General features: G+C 43.9%; 1 protein-coding gene across 1 annotated transcript; it reads left to right on the top strand.

Annotated features, from left to right (window-relative positions):
• Positions 1-315: 315 nt before the first annotated feature.
• Positions 316-18,673, top strand: epg5 (ectopic P-granules autophagy protein 5 homolog (C. elegans)). Its single transcript, XM_068605156.1, has 45 exons — positions 316-903; positions 1,333-1,974; positions 2,626-2,886; positions 2,991-3,189; positions 3,302-3,438; positions 3,540-3,647; positions 3,730-3,803; positions 3,944-4,052; positions 4,714-4,828; positions 4,905-5,055; positions 5,151-5,312; positions 5,392-5,549; positions 5,805-5,956; positions 6,113-6,253; positions 6,388-6,549; positions 6,618-6,740; positions 6,834-7,096; positions 7,179-7,319; positions 7,436-7,580; positions 7,956-8,153; positions 8,291-8,398; positions 8,488-8,610; positions 9,314-9,480; positions 9,582-9,818; positions 9,909-10,032; positions 10,170-10,314; positions 10,447-10,618; positions 10,738-10,900; positions 11,010-11,152; positions 11,255-11,411; positions 11,672-11,866; positions 11,962-12,175; positions 12,625-12,812; positions 12,943-13,150; positions 13,237-13,312; positions 13,741-13,841; positions 13,955-14,130; positions 14,668-14,892; positions 14,980-15,189; positions 16,179-16,323; positions 16,425-16,667; positions 16,993-17,206; positions 17,297-17,515; positions 17,615-17,729; positions 17,819-18,673. The coding sequence occupies exons 1-45, from the start codon at positions 850-852 to the stop codon at positions 18,005-18,007; spliced, it is 7,752 nt and encodes a 2,583-aa protein (XP_068461257.1). The 5' UTR covers positions 316-849; the 3' UTR covers positions 18,008-18,673.
• The last annotated feature ends 683 nt before the right edge of the window (positions 18,674-19,356 follow it).

Below are 19,356 nucleotides of genomic sequence, written 5' to 3' on the forward strand. Positions count from 1 at the left end.
TGTGATTTTGAGTAATGAAAACAAGGCTGATTTGACGTCATACTTGACAGTTGTCTGCGTGACAATAAATATATTATACAAACACTTTTCTTTATTTGTTTCCCAGTTTGGAACCCACTGCGTCAAAGAGTGGTGTTCCTCTGTAACTGTCTTACAATGGTTCTGAATGCAGAAAGACGGTGTAGTTCACGATTGTGTTTATTGTATTCGTCGTCGAATATACAGTTTGGGCTCTCTGGCTTTCCGTAGAGAGGTGGAGTTGTCACGTGACTGCGATTGCAGAATTCCTGAAACAAACAAAACAAATGACAGCTGACCAGCGGACGGGACGACGTGTTAACATCTTATTTTGATCATGTGAGCAACACAACTGAAAACTCAGGGCCGCTGGTAAATACATAACTTAAAAACGAGCTGAAAGCTTGGCGTTAGCTGAGTTGAGCCTTGGCAACTCGTCTTCAGTTGTGTACGTTAGCTACGTAGAGTTTATCAGCAAGGACTGGTTTCGTTTTTACAAACATGTATTCGCTAGATATTGTGTCTACGCTAAAATACATGCTAGCTGTTGCCTTGCTATCCCCCGACAGAGACGTTTCTCCACGCAGGGCTTTGTTTACAACCCGTGGCAAGTGTTTATCTTTGCAACACAGCCAGCCTCGGGCTGCTTATCACGAGATAGACCTCGCTTACTAATCCAGCTACTGGTTGCTGTTTGTGTGAATCTAGTTTACATGTGAGGACTGTTTGATGTCAGTCGATCAGCTTCGTTTCCACCAGGAGACATCTCAGTCAGCTGCATGTCAAGAGGATCTCAGTAGGTGGGAAAGTTGATTTGAGCAGATATTAAAGATGGAGGCTGCAAGACCAAAGAAGACCAAGGCAAAAACCAGCGGAAAAACTCAGGTGATTAAAGAAGTCCTTGACACTTAATGTATCTTCTTTTCAGGTGACACAGGTGGAAAGCTTATTTCAATGAGAATTGCCGTGGAGGCAGTACATGTCTCTCCAGTCAATCACAGACTCTCTTTCTCACAAGTGTGGACTATTTACAGTGTTCAATACAACATATGTGTTCAGGAAACTTCAAAAGCTGCTTATCACGGAAACCAAACATAAAGGCCCAGCATCCACAAATAAATAAGCTCTTTCATTTATTTATTTTTTTAATAGTAGAGCTAATCCTTCGGACACTGGCCTGAGACATAATAATAATATAGATTTGCCTCATTTGTCATAGTGTTTGTGCTTTAGTCACATACCATTTGTCATGGAGCTACAGCATATACTCAGTTGTAAATGATGTTGTTTTCTCTGATTGTTTTATGTTTTCAGCTGGTCAGGAAGCAGAAGCATGCAGAGGAAGACAAAAAAGCCACAGCTCACTCAGCTGTCGCCGAGGAGGCCTTCACATCCGGCTTCACCGACATCCCCCTCAGTCTGCCATATCAAGAGCCAGTGGAGGAGCAGCCTGCTGAGACCACAACACAGCCGTCAGATCTTCCCTGTGAGACACAACAGACCTCTTTAACACATACGTTACCCACGTCAATGTTAATTGAGACTTTACAGTCACCTCAGACATTACAGGACAAAATGCATCTGACAGAGTCAAAAGACAAGGAAGAGGACGAGGAAGAGTTGGCCGCTCATGGGGCTGAGCTTAAAGTTGCAACACAGACCACTGAGTTGGAAAAAGATACACAGTCGTGGAATCAGGTGTGGGTTTCAACTCAGTTTCAGATCCCAAATGCCCCGAGTGCCCCTGCACTGTACCCCTCTCTCCCAACACTGCAGGAGGGCTCCGTGATACAACTCTGTGAGGAAGCTGTGAAAAATAGGGAAAAGGGACCTGCAGTGCTGGCACTTCCTGAGCAGGAATCTTCCCCCCCAAGTTTGCAGCTTGTGGAGTCCGTAGCAGAACTTTCTAGAAGCAAACTCTACCCAGAATTACCCAACACAGCTCCGGAAATTCAGGTAATCTCTTAGACCAAGAGATAACAATGAATGAGATTATGAGTACAGCGGGTGGGTTTTTCAAATAGTAAAAGAGAAATATAGAGTGAATTATACATACATTTTATTTGTTGTCAAACGCCTCAGTTTTAAAACGTTGTCAATGTCGTTCATTATGACTTAGCTCAGTTTCTAAAAGATTAAGAATGTATTTGATGTTGGAAAAACAATAGTCTTATTTGTGGTAAAATAAGTTAATGTACTGAGGCAATTGCACATTAAGTCACCATTTCAGCAGACTTTTTAATCTGTCAGTACATTTAACATGAAAATAAATACCTGTTTTTTTTTGGTTATTGTAATGGGTTGATTTCAGTAAAATGTATGTTTCCTGCTTTTAAAGTGAAGCGTAAAGTGTAGCTTATTATTGTTTAATAGATAGACTGTTCTAAATGATTGAACAATCACTGCCTTTACCTGAGAGGATCCAAAGTATGTGTGATTTTCTCTCTAAAGTTCGTCATCCCTCAACATTAAAATATTCAGATATTTAGTTTGTCAATTTTGGCCCGACCTAGATAATAACATAGTTATTATGTGACTGAAATGATTGTGTCCTTACATTTACACATGTATTAACATGTGAGTTCACTTCATGTTTTTCTTCTGCAGCCGTTCTCGCTGGAGCAGCTGAGTGTTTGGGAGCCCGGTGGAGGTTTGCGAGCTTGGTTAGAGGGTGTCGAAGTGTGTGCTGCCCAGTTCTGTGCTCTAGCCCGGCAGGAGAACCACGAACTGACCGAACTTCTGCAGAATTACTGGCGCTGTCGTAGACAGCTGACCCAATCTCACACACTGCTCCATACACAGTCCTCTGACTGCAAGAGCACACAGAATCGTCTCTGGAGCTTCAAAGATGAGCAGCTTACTCTTCAGGTGTGGCGGTTAGAACAAAAAGCAGAAATACAGTGTGTAGAGAAAACTACGAATTCATAGTCTTCTGCTGTAATGACACCGTCAATGTAATCCGTTCCCTGCAGGGTGTGTGTGCAGATCAGTCTAAAGTGTGTGGGTACCACCGCTTCCAGCAGGCAGAGTTCAGTCAGAGTGTGCTGGCTGAGCTGAGGAGACTGTTTGAAGCTCGCAGTGAGCTGCTCCATCAGAAGGTGGCGCTACATGCGTACACTGCTCTGCTGTCACGCCTCCAGGTGGAATCCTACTTATATCGTCTACTGAAAGGTGAGAAACGTATACATTCATTGACACAAAGTGGCTGTAACATGCCTCTCATGCATAATCCTACTGTGATGTGTAGACCGTCAATCAGTTTGGGGCATATTTTTGTTATCAGATTATTCTGGCAGCCAAACACAGCCTTGTTCCCTCCAGTCCTTGAAAGAGGCCATCAGTGTCCTGTTTAGCTTTACTCGTAGAGTCCTGGATGACCCACAGTTCCAGACAGACATCCATCACTGGCTGGAGAGATTGGTACACACACACAGACACACACATTGGACCACTTGTCTTGCTCTGTTCTATTGGTTGAGGTGTTGTTGTGTTTAATTACATGGTTCTGGTTAATTCTCCAGGTGGCAATCCTGCTGCATGTTGGAGGGTCAGGAGAGCACCTGTACCTGCTCTGTCATCTTCTCTGCTGTCCTGCCGGGGTTGGAAAGTGGGCTGCACCCTTCCTTCAGGTTAGTTAGAGACATCATTTAGTGTTGTCATGGCATTGGTTGTACATAGTAACTGGAGCTGTCCTGCCAATTTCTGCCTCAGATCCAAGTTTGGGGGAACACTTGTGGAGTGCTGCCCTTTATGCAAGCTCTGGCCGTCCTAATGTCACCTGCAAGGTAAATATCAGAGAGGCTTAATCTACTGATCACTGACCGTGAACTCTGCGCTCGAGGTCTTTAGTTTTCCATGAGTGTGCATCCTTTCAAGGTCTAACAATCCAACATCTCTAACCAGTGGCTCCTGTGTTTTGACTCAGACACCGTGCAGAGTTTCTTGGACATCTGAAGCCATGTGAGAGCCAGAGCTCAGCAGCTTCTGGACCTGAGTCTGGGAACTGGACACTAGTTGATGAAGCGGGAGAGGAGGTATGTTTAAACGGGCCATGACTGAATGCATTATGAGTAAACAAACAAAACGCTTTGAAAATTAAGAATTATCTAAAAGAAACCGGGCCGAAGTTCATATAATGGACAATTTCATTTGTGTTTCTGTTTTGTTTCCCTTCACTGATTCTGATGCTGTTATTTTAAATAGTCTGCATGTGTCTCAAGAAAATGTGATATGAATTTATAAATCACAATGTTCTGGTCTTTGTTTTGATGTGCTGAGTCATATTCAAAGCTGTTGTAAAATAAATGCCAAATGAACACCTTTGACTGTTTTAATATCAGTCTGCTGGCATAAAACGACTGCTGGCAGTGCACAATGTTGCTCAGAAAGCACTTTGTTTTGGGAACTTTAAGACACATTTTATTTAGCAAAACAGTAACATGTCAAGATATTGTAATTATATTAAAAAGTTTTACTTTTAATCTTTCACATTGTTTTATTTTGTAATGAAATGGCTTGTTTTTTTAGCTTATTCAGCCTCCACTTTGCATCCTGCCTTAAAAACAATTCTGCCTTAAAAACCCTTTTAGCAGGTTAAACATGTGTGAAATAGAGGCTGTCATGACATTTTGTTTTTTAAAGAGTGCAGTGTGTGTTCATTTAGCCTCTAACTGCATTTCTTTTCTCTGTGTTTAGGATGAGGACCCAGAGAGCAGCTGGTTGTTGCTCTGTGAGGAGGATCTGATCTCCCTGCTGACCCAGTTTCCGTTCCAGCAGCTCTATGCACACATGCTGGGGATGAGCAAGCAGGGTGCGAGACTGTCTGTCTGTCCGTCTGTTAGTGTCCATCACTCACTGAATGAACTAATGCACCACGTTCCTTCCAGGTGTATATCAACCCCAGGCCAGTTCCAGCCAGAAGATGATGCGTGTTTTTGCTTTTGCCTCCTCACTCATTGAGATTCTGTCTCTTGGTCTTCAAACCTACAACAGAGCACGATACAGACAGCTAGTTAAACGAATAGGACACATCATACGGTCAGTGCACCAATAATATACACTACAGTCAGACTATACATACAGTATTTAACATTCAATATTCATCCAGTTGTCTCCTCTCTTTCGTTCCACAGAATGACAGTTTGCTATGTCAGTGACCACTGGGCCCAGTATGTCAGTGTAGCTGGTGCTGGTGGATCCAGTTCTCAAGCACACTCTTTGTCTTTGGACAAACTGCAGCTAGAATATGACAACCTCTTCCTCAGAGCTGTGTTACATGTACTCAGAAACAAACGGTGAGGAATTGGCTTCAAGTTTCCATTTAACTGGGAATCGTTTATTTACATGAGTTTACGTTTGATTTGTCTCTTACAGATTGGGAATTTGGTTGTTTATGTCAGAGATGCCATATGGGACTCTGTCCAGCTCTATGCTGTGGAGGGTCCTTCATGTTATGCAGTGCGCAGAGACAACAGAACCGGAAACACTCGGCACTGCTACTGACACAAGGTCCTGCATCAAGGCTCTTGGAGGTACCAGCATAACCTGCACAAATCTTTCAAAAAGAAAATATTTTATTTTAAAGCATTCTATGGTGTCATTTTCATATTTAAAGCTGAATGCACACAATTTTGGAAGGAAGTTTTTTTACAATCTACTACAATTACAAAGACACTTGGTAGATCTATTGTGTTGGGATTCTAAAACCAGACAAAAGAAAACGTTATTCTTCTCAGTCCGATGTTGATAATAGCCGCCGTCATATTCAATGTATGTGTCTGTTGCAGACCCAGAACACCAAGAGAGGTTTGAGCACTGGCTTTGTGAAGTGAACAGCTCTGATGGCATCTCCCTCCTCACCGCACTAGCACACATGGCCACGCCGACTCAGCACTCTGACCCCGCATTCATCACAACCATAACTCTGCTGATGTACCAGGTATGAGTTGCAAGTGATTTAACAAAGCTAGTGAATACTCTGATACTTTATATACTGTGTTTTTCAAATAGAAAACCAAAGTAATCCACCTGGTCCCTTTGTCAGACAACATACAGTGAGTATGTTCTTTTACATCTCCTCTTGTCTCTGTTCCAGGTGTCTTATGTTAGTGCGACTACCAGAGAAACTTACTCTAAGGTGGGGAGGGAGTTGCTGGCTGCCATAGCGACTGCCCATCCCAACGTTATATCTGTGCTCCTGGAGAGACTGAGAGAGACCATACAAACCGTGGGAATGGTTAGTATTGCTATTAAATAAAGACTTACAGAAGCTGCAAGCGGTTGTCGACATTGAGAGGAAAAGATCTTATTTGTCGTTCAGCTCTGACTAAGTTTTGTCTGTGTGAACGTTTGGGTTCTTGTGTGCGTTAGGTGGCTCTGTACTTGTGCAAAGAGCTGCCTTTGAGTCTGTGGCGGCCACGGCCAGAGGAAATATCTGTGATCGGAGCCTGGCTGCTCCAACATCCTCTGTCTGCTGTGGAGAACCGGCTGGCTTGCGTCATACTGGAAGGCCTTAACTGGGGTTACACACAGGTAGCTGCTGACTCCAGATATCACAAGCGCAAAGGTGGGTTTGTAGTTAAACATGTCTCCCTTTGCAGGATGGCTCCTTGGCCTTGTCGTCCTCTCTCCACAGTGAAGTGGCTCTGCTGGTGGCTGAAGCCTATCAAAAGTATCTCACTGACAAACCGTACAGCGGCCTCATATCAGAGGGAATCAAACAGGTGATGAACCTCTCCTTCATCGCAGATGCTTCGTGTCCTGCACCACGGCTGCTTTTTTCTCCATCTTTCGCTCTCTGACCCCTCTCCCTTTAGGTGTCTTACCTTGCAAGTGTCCTTCGTTTGGGCGTTTCTCCTGAAGCATCCTTTAGTCAATGGGCTTGGCAATTGTTGCTGAGGCTGAAGCTCCATGGCAACGCACAGAACCCTAAAGGAGCCTGGTCGGGCCCCTCTTTGGCGTCCAACCCACCTCCAGAGCTTACACACTCTCCCAGCATGCACTCTGTTATCAGGGCTGTAAAAGCAGGCATCCCTATTGGCTGCTACCTGTCCATCGCCATGACGACAGTGGGGCATAGGTGTGTACTCGCACAGTGTTTGATACGTGTGGTTGATTTCTACATGGAATTTGAATGGAGATCTTCTCTTGCGTTTTTCTAGTCTTGAACACTTTTGCACTGATGGAGTCGGCTTGTTGAAGAGTCTGATACAATCTCGCCACCTGAGAGCTGCGGTGCATCTTCTGGACAACATCTTGCCCCCGACCTACCCACTCAGCTTCTACCTGCTCAATAACTCCCAGTAGGAAAGATCACACACAGCCCATAAGAGATATTTATTGGAGCAGCCGCTCCATATTCTTATTTCCACCACCTAAATAATTCTTCCCTCTGCTATCGTCCCTCTGTTTACTGCAGGTTTGTAAGTTGTATCCAGTTGTTCTTGCAGTACGACAGCGTGTGTCCTCAAGGTGTGACGCAGCAGGTCACTCATCGGGTCGCACCACTGCTCACAGGAACCAACTATGGAGACATTGTCCGACATCTGAACAGTGTCATTCAGGTCTGTCACAAAAAGCTTCTGTTGGAAAGATGTATTGAGAGTCTTCAGCCATCACAGAAAATTAACATTCTGGATGTTTACAATAGTAAAAAAAAAAAAAAGAAAAGGAATACAAGTCTTACATGCAATGTCTTTACATTGTTTTATATTAGTAGGTGTCACTAATATCAAAAGGATAGGCCCTGAAATTTTACACAAAACCACACCATAAGCACACGATAAGCTGCATGATATAAAAACAGGTTTTAAACTCTAAACATTTACTCAAGATTTGTAAAAAAAAAAAAAAAAAAAAAATTCACACACAAAAACTAATGATGGCTTACATTTTTTAGCAAGAACGTCTTGAAATGATGGAGTTGTTTTATCTTCCAGAGCCACGTGGTGGAGAGCTCACTGCCCGGCCGTGTCGGTGCTGCAGCGGTGCTGGAGTTCTGGGTGGGGATTTTGACTCAGCAGAACTTGTGGTATCGGGACAAAACCGTGCTGTTCCTCATGGATCAGATCTGCTGTGCGGCATTCAAACACATTCAGGAGGAATGTGTTCAGAAACTTCTGTACCAACAGCATAAGGTATTTACACATGTTAGATGTTTGGATTATTTATGGAAATGTTTCCATCAGGAAAACTCCAGTGAGCTAGGACCACTAAATAAGCACAGTGTCACCAACAATAGCTGTACATTTCACCATTTTCATACGTCATGCAGAATGCCTTGGGTTACCATGGAGATCGAGGTCTGCTCTCCTCTCTGGTTAGCTGGATCGCTGGAAATGCCACACCCTCATTCATAGAGGGCCAATCCCTGAGTGCGGAGGTAAGGGTCTCTGAAGCACCAACGATACGTGCAAAAACTCATGATCACATTCGTAAAGTTCTCATTCCTGACTGTCTGTGTGTTTGCAGGTGTGGTTTGCCTGGCAGGTGCTGAATATGGAGGGAATGTTTGAGGAGGATTCTCAGCTGAGACGCTGTATTGAACAAGAGCTCCTGTCAGAGCCCAACATCTCCCCAGAACAAGCCTTAAAGGTATACAGACACAATCACAAAAAACTATGTATGCATTGAGATGTAATTATAGCATTTAGAAAAAGTTTCACAATACAAGACACAGTGAGTGGAGGACAAAATGTTGCACAATTATGCTGGTATTGTGCATGTTGGCTCACTGCTATGACTGTGACACACTGAATAAAATGGGAGCGTAATTCTTAGTCTCTTTCGAGATGAGCAAGTCTTGCGCTGAATCTATCACCGGCGATCGCTGCACATTGCATGCTGGTTAGGTTTGTTTCCGACTTGCTCCAACATCGTGCAGAGGTGGTCAGAATCGTTGAATCCTTTTTAAACAAGCTCTACTTTGCGTCCACATTTCTGTGTTACAGACTTCATTTCAACTTTTAACAGGTTCCAAGATTTAAAAAAAGCATATTTCAACTTTTCAATATCTTTTTTAAGTTTTTGGATTATCACAGTTTGACACACCACAGCTGGATATGACCTTTAAAATCTTAAACTTGCTTCCATTTCCTCACATCATACATAATTTCTGGTCGAAATGTAGGAATTATTGTGCTAGTTGCAGACATAACTACGAAACTAAATATACAGTTAAACTTAGCAGTTAACCTCACCATGGCAACCTTTTGATTGCTCCTCGACAGACACAGGTGATTGAACTTAGCTAATTAGTGCGAGTAGATAGTGTTAACTGTGTCTGTGTCCGAGCCAGATGGCCCAGCAGAGGCTGAAGTTGCCGGTAGCACCATCTCTGCAGCGACTGCAGGTGTACCGCTGGGCGTGTCAGGCCTTGGCCACGCCTCCTGACCACCCCCTCCTTCCCCTGGTCTGGCAGAAGTTCCTACAACTCTACTTCAGACAACCAGGACCTGAGTATGGGTATGATGCATACACACACAGTACTAACCCTTGCCAGAGAAACCAGGAATAACGCAGAATCCATGTGAAGGCACCTTGTCTCTCGTTGTGTTGTCCATCAGGCTGGTTGCAGGTGGATGTATCGGCAAAAGGTTCTTCCAGGCCTCCTCTCAGGCTGCTTTACTCAGAGACCTGAGACAGCGAATACAGGAGGTGTCTGACTTCCACCATGCTGCCAGCCAGGCCCTCAGGGTGCCCCCACCACACACCCCTTCATCAGACGGCCAGGGTGACGAAAGCCCCGAAAATCCCCACCCCTCTTACCTCACCTCTCCTCAGCTACACACAGAGCTGGTCAGGTAGGCCACTGATGTTTGCTGTTTGGCAGGTAGTAGCAGCCATTAGTGTGGTAACCGGCTCTCAGATCTGCGCTCAATGGTTGCATACAGGTTATTTGGTGTATTCGCCATATGGTTGGATGATGAGACTCTGCAGAAGCAGGAAGTGTACCTTCCTTCTCTTCCTCCGGAGTATGAACCACACAGACTGGCACAGGTCATGCAGCGGCAGCAGGTAGGTTTATCTTTGTGTGTTTACATTTGTTTTAATGTAGAACATGTGGTACAGTAATTGTAGCAGATTTGTCATCATGTTGCTCTTGTCATGTAGCTCTTGTCTCTTTGAATTTGTGTTGTCATGTTTTGCTGTAGGAACTGTGGCTGGAGTACGTGGACCAGGAGCGTCTGCAGTATGACGAGCGAGAGGTCCTGTCTCTGTGGGAAACGGTCCAGAGTGAGCCAATCTTCTTGCAAGTTCAAAACCCCGGCTTCACTGACTACACCAGCCTCAACAATGGTACTTATCCAAAATTGATACTTTAGACAAAATTGTTTACTTCAGTGGTCAACATAAAAGTGAACCATTTTGATTTTTTCTTCTTTTAGTTACTAGTTTTAATGTTGTGCTTTTGTGTCTGTCTGTGTGTAGCGAGGGATCGTATCCTATCCAACCTGCAGAAGCATCCAGTTCCCCGTCCAGCTCCAGAGCTGCAGCAGCAAAAGGCGCCAGTAGCTGAAGTCCCCACCACCTGCCTTACTGACTCTAAAGCAGCTGCTGAACTGCTGCAGCAGGATCTTAGTATCCTGCAGGAGCAAGCCAGGTACATGGAGTTCATACAAATATTAAAACATTTCCTCATCTTCAGTCACAGAAATGCACAGGCTCGTTCGTCACAAAGTTACACTGTGATTAGTAAATACTTGTTTATCTTGGTGTCAGGATTGCAGTTGCACGTGAAGCCCAACAGGTGGCGATGGACCAGGAGCTGCTGGAGAGTCTTCCTCTACTGTATAAGAACCAACCAGAGCAAGTCACCATGGCCCTGGAGTGTAAAGGGAAGGGTGGGCAGCCATGCCAGGGACCCGCGAACATCACTGTCACTGTAAGACCACTCAACCAGCCAGTAGTCATATTTTTTATGTATGTATATGTGTGTGTGTGTTTACTGTTATATATTAATGTGTTTGTGTGTGGTCTCCGTAACTGCGTAGTGTGAGCGTGTCCAGAGGCAGGAAGCAGTGCAGACTCAGATAACTTCACTGCGCAGGGACGTCAAGAAGCTTCAAGCCGACGCCATGGCTCCTCCCCCTCAAAGCCTGGCCCAGGCTGCTGTCCACACAGAGAACTTTATTACGTCAGTATAAACAGAGGTTGCTGATTTAAAAAAAAAAAAAAAAAAAAAGTATACATGCACTAAATCACAATTCATTTTAACTTATGCATATGTTATGCCCAGGGCTCTGGTGAATATGTATAAGACACAGAAATCATCGGTCGTGCAGCATGTTGGGGTGTCTGCCTTCTACCGGATGGTCTCCTTTGTGTGTGAAGACACGCTGCGACACCCCCCAACACGGCAGTACCTGTCCTCGTGTGTGGAGATACTGGGACAGGTGTGCACACACACACACACACACACACACACACACACACACACACACACACACACACAGGCGGCAGTACAAGATTCATATCAAGCACTGAATATATCTCTATGGGTTAGATTAAGCCCACTTGATTCAGCGATATTGCCGCTTACGGATTAAATAGGACACAACTGTGACTAATAGATTAGGAACGGGCAGGTTCACTCGTTACTCTCTAAAGGAATGAAGCTGGCTTGAGGTGCTTTGTACTCTGGTTCTGTGTCCAGGTGTTTATCCAGGGAAATGCAGAGGAATGTGGTCGTGTCCTGAAGACAATCCTGGAGCAGAGGCGTCTGTGCCCACTCATTTCCCCCTTCTTCACTCCCAATTCAGCACCCAATCAGCTTGTCTGTCTCTACCAAGACGTAGTGACATCCTTACACCTGGACAGTGCTGATGTCATTTTCATGCTGCTCACAAAGGTTGGCCTTGACACAGATGCAACACGGTGAAGAAATTCGATAAATGCCTCAAGCGGCACAGTTACAGTAAACCCCTTCGACATCTCCCTGTCTAGTTTGATTTGTCTCAGTGGCTGAATGAAGACCATCCTGTGTTTTCGGAGAGAACCCGTTTGCTGGAGTTGGTTCACGGAGCGCTCTGCGTCTGCGGCCGAGACCCTGAGCCAGAACTTCTCACACCGTTTCACCTTTTCACCAAACACTGGACCTGGCTTTTACGCCACCGTTTTCCCGATCACTACAGTGACTGTTTGCGTCTGCTTACGACCAGTAAGTAAGATTGTCTGTGTGTGGGTGTGGGTGTGGGTGTGGGTTTGGGTGTGGGTTTGGGTGTGTGTGTGTTTCATTTTTTGGTCTTTTGATTTTTATGTTAAACATTGGCTGGTAATACAATTTGGAGCAATTAGCCCTCTTGTTGCTCATTCAAGTGATTCATCAAAACACATTCATCCTTCTGAAAGCATGCCTCCTACTCATCTTCCACACAAAAGGAGATTTAATTAAACTAAAGTTAGCTTAAGCATTCCATCAAGCTACTGAATCAGCTCGTCATTTGTGTGTGTGTGTGTGTGTGTGTTTTCAAGACAAAGTTTAGGTCCTCATGAGAGAAAATTATTTCCATATGAAGCCGCAAATTAATTTTTATTTCAAGAATATTGGATTTAGGGGTTTGATTTGCAACTTCTTCGACAAACAAAGGAATTTCTAAACCTCACCAGGCTCCTCAGACCAGTTACTGAATCCTGATTGCTGGAAGGTGACTCTGCGAGTGCTGGGCTGCTTACCTCCATCCCAGAATACTAAAAGCAAAACTGAACTAGCACTCAACACCACTGATGTCTCTGGCCGTGCTGTCGCATCCCCAGTTTCTCCTTACAGACCCTCCATCAGCCTCTCCCCTCAGCAGGTAACTAATGTTGGTTTTGTTGTACAGATTCTTGCAAAAATGTCATCTTATCTGTCTCAATATACTATACAATGTGTAAACATTAATTATTTACCCAACAACGCTGTGTGATTTCATTGGTTTCAAACAGGTGGATGAGACAGTTGATTGGCTGAGTGACTACTTTCTGCGGAGTCGTCTCAGTAAGCCAGACCTCCGTAGTTTTGGCCTCTACTCAGCCTGGACTCCCTACATCAGTGACGTGGTTTCCTTCTGGGAACATTTGTCTGGTTGTCTAATCAATGTGCAGCTCAGCGGCTGTGCCAGAGAGTCAATGGGCAGCGGCAAAATAATGAAAGGTAACTGCCAATAGTCAGCACGTATTGAGGACCATAATACTTGTTTCTGTCAGTATGAAAGTGACATTTACCTTGCACTTTCACAGTTCTGCAGAACCTACACAGTAAGATTGTGAAGTTATTCAAGCCTTGGATCTTTCCATTGGACACTGATGATGGCGGGTAAGCATCCCACACCCTCAGCTCTTGGGCAGTTGTTGGTGTTAGATGATGGGATGATGGGGAACAGATGTGAGAACAGATGTCAGCACAGACTCCAGAGAGGACAGCGACTCAAAAATATTCACTTTCCGTAGGTTTTTTTAATGTGATATCTGTGCCGCTTATTTTGCGGCTGGATACTAGATGAATATGATGAGTGAACCAACAGTGGGGTTTTGTTATTTATTTCTTATTTCTGAAGCACTCCAAATTAACCAAAAAAGACCACAATAGATATTTAGTTGGAACTTAGCCAAGTCTCTCATCGGGCCAGAGGTTTGTACGGTGATTCTTCTGGTTGATACATGTAGAGAACAGTTTAATGCTTTCCAGGGAAAGGAAAATGAAAAACAAAGATCTGTGGCAATATGAGTGTCTCTTTGTCTCAGTCTCAAGTGCTACCCCTGGCTGGAGACAGACGCAAGTGCGGCAGGATGTCTGGTTGGCCTGTATACTCAACTCACTGACACGCTGTATCACAAATTCAGAGGTGGGTACCCATCAGTCCTGTGTCCACACATGAGTTAGTGTTTTTAATTGCTGCTACTCTTTTCATCTGCACTATTGAAGTTATTGAAAAGTTTGTCTGTGTGTATGTTTCAGATCGTCTGCTCCCCGGCCAGAGAGGTGCACTGTGGCTGTGTATGATGCACTACTGTGAGAACTGCACCTCTCCCCATACACCTGAGTACCTTCTCTACCTGTACCACACACACCTCCGCAGCCTTCCTTGGGGACACCTGCACCCTGACACTCAGCTGATGGAGCAGCTATTCAATGTGAGACACTCTGCTCTGCGACTGCCAAACCCTGACCCCCTACACTGCACACTGGTCTAGACATGATGACACGGGGGAGCTTGTTAATTTGAGACCTCGGTCTTTGACCCCTACAGTAGGTCCTATTATTAGCTTGACTTTTCTGTTCCTGGAAACAAGCTCCAGTCTCTCAAGACCCACATGGACCTTTTTAGAGGCTGCTGCACAGAAGCCGCACCGTTTCAAACGTATAAAGTAATTTGAACAAAAATGCTGCTTATTATTGCTTATCCATGAATGGGAAACCATTGACACATTTATCTATATGTTGATTTCCTGCAGTAAGTATTTTCATTACGTATCACACTGTTATTTCTTTGTGTCTCCCAAATTGAATAAGATGTATTTAAATTTAGGATAATGTGATTACTTTTAAGATAACTGGATTAGCAATGAATGTGCATCTTGCATAAAGCAGTCAGTTAACATACAATATGTTTTTTTGTTTTTTATTCAGAGCGGATTTTTCATAACTGTTTCTCCTTCCTGTGCCTGCAGGTGGAGAGAGGAAGTCCCAAGAGCTGCTTCCTCTTTCTGGGAGAAGTGTTATGCAAAGTCAACTGGGTCAGTGTCCTAAGTGACCACTTGCAAACACCTCCCACCCGGACAACATATCCAACTCTGCAGGACATGGGTACTCAGAAGGACTCACACACCATGTTAGTCTATCTCCTATACATGCTAGTTTTTCTGGCAAAAGAGGAACAAATCCTGAGTCAGCCTGTAAGTCCATACTATTTTGATTTTCCAAATACTGTCAGTCCTCTTGTCGCTCCTTCATTTTTTATACATTTCCTCTTCAACCTCCAGGACTCCCCTCTACTCAGTCTATTGGTCCAATCCACCTCTCTGCCCTGGCACCAACTGGACCTGTCCTCATACCAGGGCATTCTGGGATATGTTGGCACCCACTACCCGCCCTCATTGCTGCTCAGTGCTGATTCTGCGCTTCACTTGCTGTTGAAATCTCTGCGTAGTGCTGCTGGGCTACAGCCCCTCCCTCAAGAAGTTCCACACAGGGTGGGACAATAAAATCCTTCTTGTTTTACAAGCAAAATCCGAGATTTCTGAAGGCATCATAAACCTCTTAAGATCTAAATTGAGTCATTACAGCTACTGTACTTTAAAGGTGGTTTAATCTCCTACACTTAAGCTCTATAAGTAGTAGGTGGCAACCCAGTCGACGTTTCAAGCCCAGAAAAATATGACAAAACATACTTACCAATGATTTCGTATGCATGTAATTTATCAGCTTACAGTTGAGATTTTATGAGTTGATATATAGTATGAATGGACATACTAGATACAGTATGTTTGATGTTGAATGGCTGTATTCTACAAAGGAGCTCTTATGTTAAAGAGTATAGAGATGAATGCGTCTCCTTTATCTACTCTGCCCAAGGCAGATACATCTTGTGTGAAAGTGGGAGGCTAGGAACATCCGTATTAAATTCAGACTAAACAATTCAATTTTCTTTGCCAGCTCTATATCACTCAGCCAAATTACATAAATGTATTGCTTACATCCTGACAGTTTCTCTTGATGTAAAGCAGCAGAAGGAAATCTTAAACACCACTTGATAATGTTCCAAAGTGGCAAAACGCACTTCTAAGCTTTACTGGACACAGAACCACTCTATGTATTTTCTCTACTCTATTGTGTATTTCAACTCCATCTTTATAAAATATGCTTTCTGTTAAACATACTCTAGGTAAAACTGAACTTATGTGGAAACTAAATGCAATAATTTCAACACAAAACATTAGAAAATTATTAATGTATTTCTTTAATAACGTTAACATATTTTACTATAAGAATCAGTTCAAATTTCATTGACTCGTACTAATGAATAAGCAATGTAATGCTTGATGCCTAAATTGTATTTGTGAGACAGGAGCTCTTAGTTTGGGGACACATACTCTGAATATCTCTTATATTTGAACAATATATTCTAAATGAGAAAGTAATGCATGTATCTATTGCTAATCTGTGTTACTTTTCTTGTCAGGAGGAGACGCTGAAGGCGGGAGTGTATGTGTGCTGGTGTGTGCAGTCTTTGGTGACCCTGGAGCAGGGAGGCAGCATCAGCCTCAGCAGTCTGGAGGCTCAGCTGGAGTCTCTTCTGGAGAGCGTCGTCACATTCAACCCACCAGGCGAGTCGTCGACGTCCTCCTTGCTTCCTCAACATCAACCGTCAGTAATAAATCCTTTCATCACTTTGATTGTACAACATCCCTCTTTTTCCCGTCTCCAGAGACTGGTTTGGAGCAGAGGCACATGGCGTTCTGCAGTCTGTTCAGCGAAGCTCTGGCTCTGCTGAATGGCGTCGGTGTCTCAACAGGCGAGGCGCTTGCTGCTCATGTCATTACCTGGCTGGACAGGAAGGGGAGGGGCTTCCCTATCCTGCCTCTCCTCACAGCTTGCTCCCGCTGTCTTGCATCAGTGCGGCACATGACGAGGATCATGGAGGCATGCATTACAGCGTACTTCAACCATGGTAACCAAAGTAACTGTTTTATTTAACAGAGAATTGCAACTACATTTTTTGGAAAACCTTGTACAGTTTACTGCTCACTGTTACAGTAAGAGGAAAGTGCTAAATATATCTCTGTCCTGTGCACATGCATACCCATGCACATGTACATAGTCTTACATAAGACTGTCTTACATAAGTTAGACATTTAAGTCTAGAGTTTTTGTGAGATTTTTTTTAATTAATTTTTTTAGAGCCGGTCTTCTCCTCATACAAGTTCCAAGTTGACCAATTTTTCAAAAAAGTTAGTTAGTAGTTTATTTCCCACTGTCTTGTGTTTTTGTTTCAGCTGAGGAGGAGTCTGTAGGTTGGGGTCCTGTGTTGGCATCGCTGCAGGTGCCAGAGCTCACAGTGGATGACTTCCTTTCTGAGAGCCAATCAGGGGGCAGCTTCCTGACTCTCTACGCTTTCATCCTGCAGCGTCTCAACTCTGAATACACAGCAGCCAATGAGAGGAGGACTCTGGCTTTAATTAACACATGGACTAATCAAGTGTTCCCCAGGTTTGACCCCTAATTCTCTCATTTGGTTGCTTGTGATGGCTTTTAAAAAGTCCACTAAGCAAGACGGCATCTGTGCTTTTGTGTGTCCAGTGGTCCAGGTGATGAAGCTAAGCTGTTTCTTTGGTGGCATAAAGCCCTGAGTCTGTCAGCAGAGCAGCTGAAGCCACAGGCGGGACACACTGAAGTGTCAGGAGTCGTCATGGGTCTGTTGAGGTTACAAACCAGACTCCTTCAGCTGGGAGAAGAAAGACAGAACTCTGGATTATTAGGAGCAATCGGCCTGGGGAAGAGGTCTCCTGTTTCTAATAGGTAACCTCTCATGCATTTCAGTCGCCAATAAACACAATAAAATACATATTCATCATTGTTAATAACCCTCCTGTTAATTCATGTCCAATGTACATCTAGGTTCAGGGTGGTTGTACGCAGTCTGGGAGCATTCATGTCCATCCAGATGCCATCAGAGAACGAGCTTAGACTCCAACCCACCAGTGACTTGCAGCTCTCTGCAAAAGCTCAGCAAGTATGCAGCATAAACTGCAAATACAGTGGTTTTTAAATTCTTATTTGCATTTATCTTCTAAAAATAACTTTTCTTTTCTGTGGCTGCAGACGTTGGGGGTGTTGGAGGCCATGCCTAGCAATAAGCAGTACGCTGACTTGGGGGAATCTGTGAATAAAGCAGTCCAGTTCATCCGCTACCCAGGACACTGTCTCAGAGATGGACCACGACTGCTGGCCCTGCTAGCCAACCTCCTATACCCTGACCTCAGATACCTACATATCATCCGTCAACCGTGACTTAACCTGACACTGCTGGAGATCCACGTGGACATTTGTCTTGTCTGCAGCAAAAACAATGACAATTGACCTCTGTTCTGTACAGAGAAACTCTTTCCGGAGCACAAGGTTTTCAAGTAGTAACATTGAATTGCGATGGCTTTCATATCAGCGAGAGCTACATGTCTCATCGGCGAGGTCTCTGTGTGAAAGACGCTGGCGGCCCATCAGTGCTCGCTGTGCATTTTGTAAAAAATGACTTTTTGACTGGTATTCTTCAATGAAGGGTCATAAAACCAGTCGGAGGCAGAAGAAATGTTATGTGCTAACCTCTAATCATTACTCTCACTTTGCTTTCTTCTCTCATGTTCATGCCTTGTCGCTCTTTATATAACATGTCTGTTGGTCTTCAACTCTTCTGTTCTCTTTTATGATTAAAGAGAAAGTTGCACATATTTATTAAATCATAATTCAATGCTGGGCTGTTGATGCTAGCTATAATCTCTCAATCATAGATGCTGTACACATACAGATACGTACGGGGGGGCTGCTTGTATGAAGTGATCATCTTTTGGGAACAGAACATTCGTATCAGTAATGTGTTTGTCAGCCTAAGTGCTTTCCTTGTTTCTGCCAAAGAGATGTTATTTTAATTTGCTCAGCTACTTAAACCTTCTTGACCATAAACTGCAGTTGTTTCATCTGTTTCTGTTGGGCACAAAGACTGCAGTCTGAATAAGCACATGCACTAGAAGGTCCACTAAACACCACTTACAAAGTCCCCCACTTGGCTTCCTTATAAAGTAGTGTGTGGACTGTAATACTGATGCTGTTAGTATTACTAAGAGACCTGCAGTGTTGTTGGCGCTCGTATGAGACGATATAGATGGTGAGGACGCGTTGCCCGTCAGAGTTTATATAACTGACCTTATGTTAAAGGAGCCCTGTCTTGTACTGTAATCTACTGAGTTGTCTCTCCCAGTAGTGATCTGGTCCTAAACCTAAGATACCTTTACCGTTACAACATTTAAAGACATGTTCTTCTTTGTAGAAAGAACTCATTTTTATTTTGCTCCCACCAACAATCTAAAGCACCATTTGTAGGATATTAGAACAATTATACCCAATGTTTAAACGGAGACAGGTCTGGATATTTCCAACACCATATTTGGCTCCTGCGCCTTATATAAACAAATGTGTAGGTCATGTGAGGACAACGGCCGATTGTAATTCAGATGTATCAGACCGCCATACAGCGCTGTACGTCCAACACTTTTCACATTTTAATTTTAACCGTCCGTTCACACTTCTATTGCTCTGTGCCCTCTCAATAATAATCCTGCTGCGCTGCTGCAGCCTGAAGCCTTATT

This window comes from Clinocottus analis, unplaced genomic scaffold (assembly GCF_023055335.1).
Source record: "Clinocottus analis isolate CAN_PGR_092001 unplaced genomic scaffold, fCliAna1.0.p SCAF_7, whole genome shotgun sequence".
Lineage (NCBI taxonomy): Eukaryota > Metazoa > Chordata > Actinopteri > Perciformes > Cottidae > Clinocottus > Clinocottus analis.

Excerpts from the sequence above, each read along its gene's own strand:
- epg5 (XM_068605156.1), top strand. The coding sequence starts at position 850 with ATGGAGGCTGCAAGACCAAAGAAGACCAAGGCAAAAACCAGCGGAAAA. Across the intron at positions 9,481-9,581 it reads CAACCAGGACCTGAGTATGG|GCTGGTTGCAGGTGGATGTA; the intron begins GTATGATGCATA and ends GTTGTCCATCAG. Across the intron at positions 9,819-9,908 it reads CTACACACAGAGCTGGTCAG|GTTATTTGGTGTATTCGCCA; the intron begins GTAGGCCACTGA and ends GGTTGCATACAG.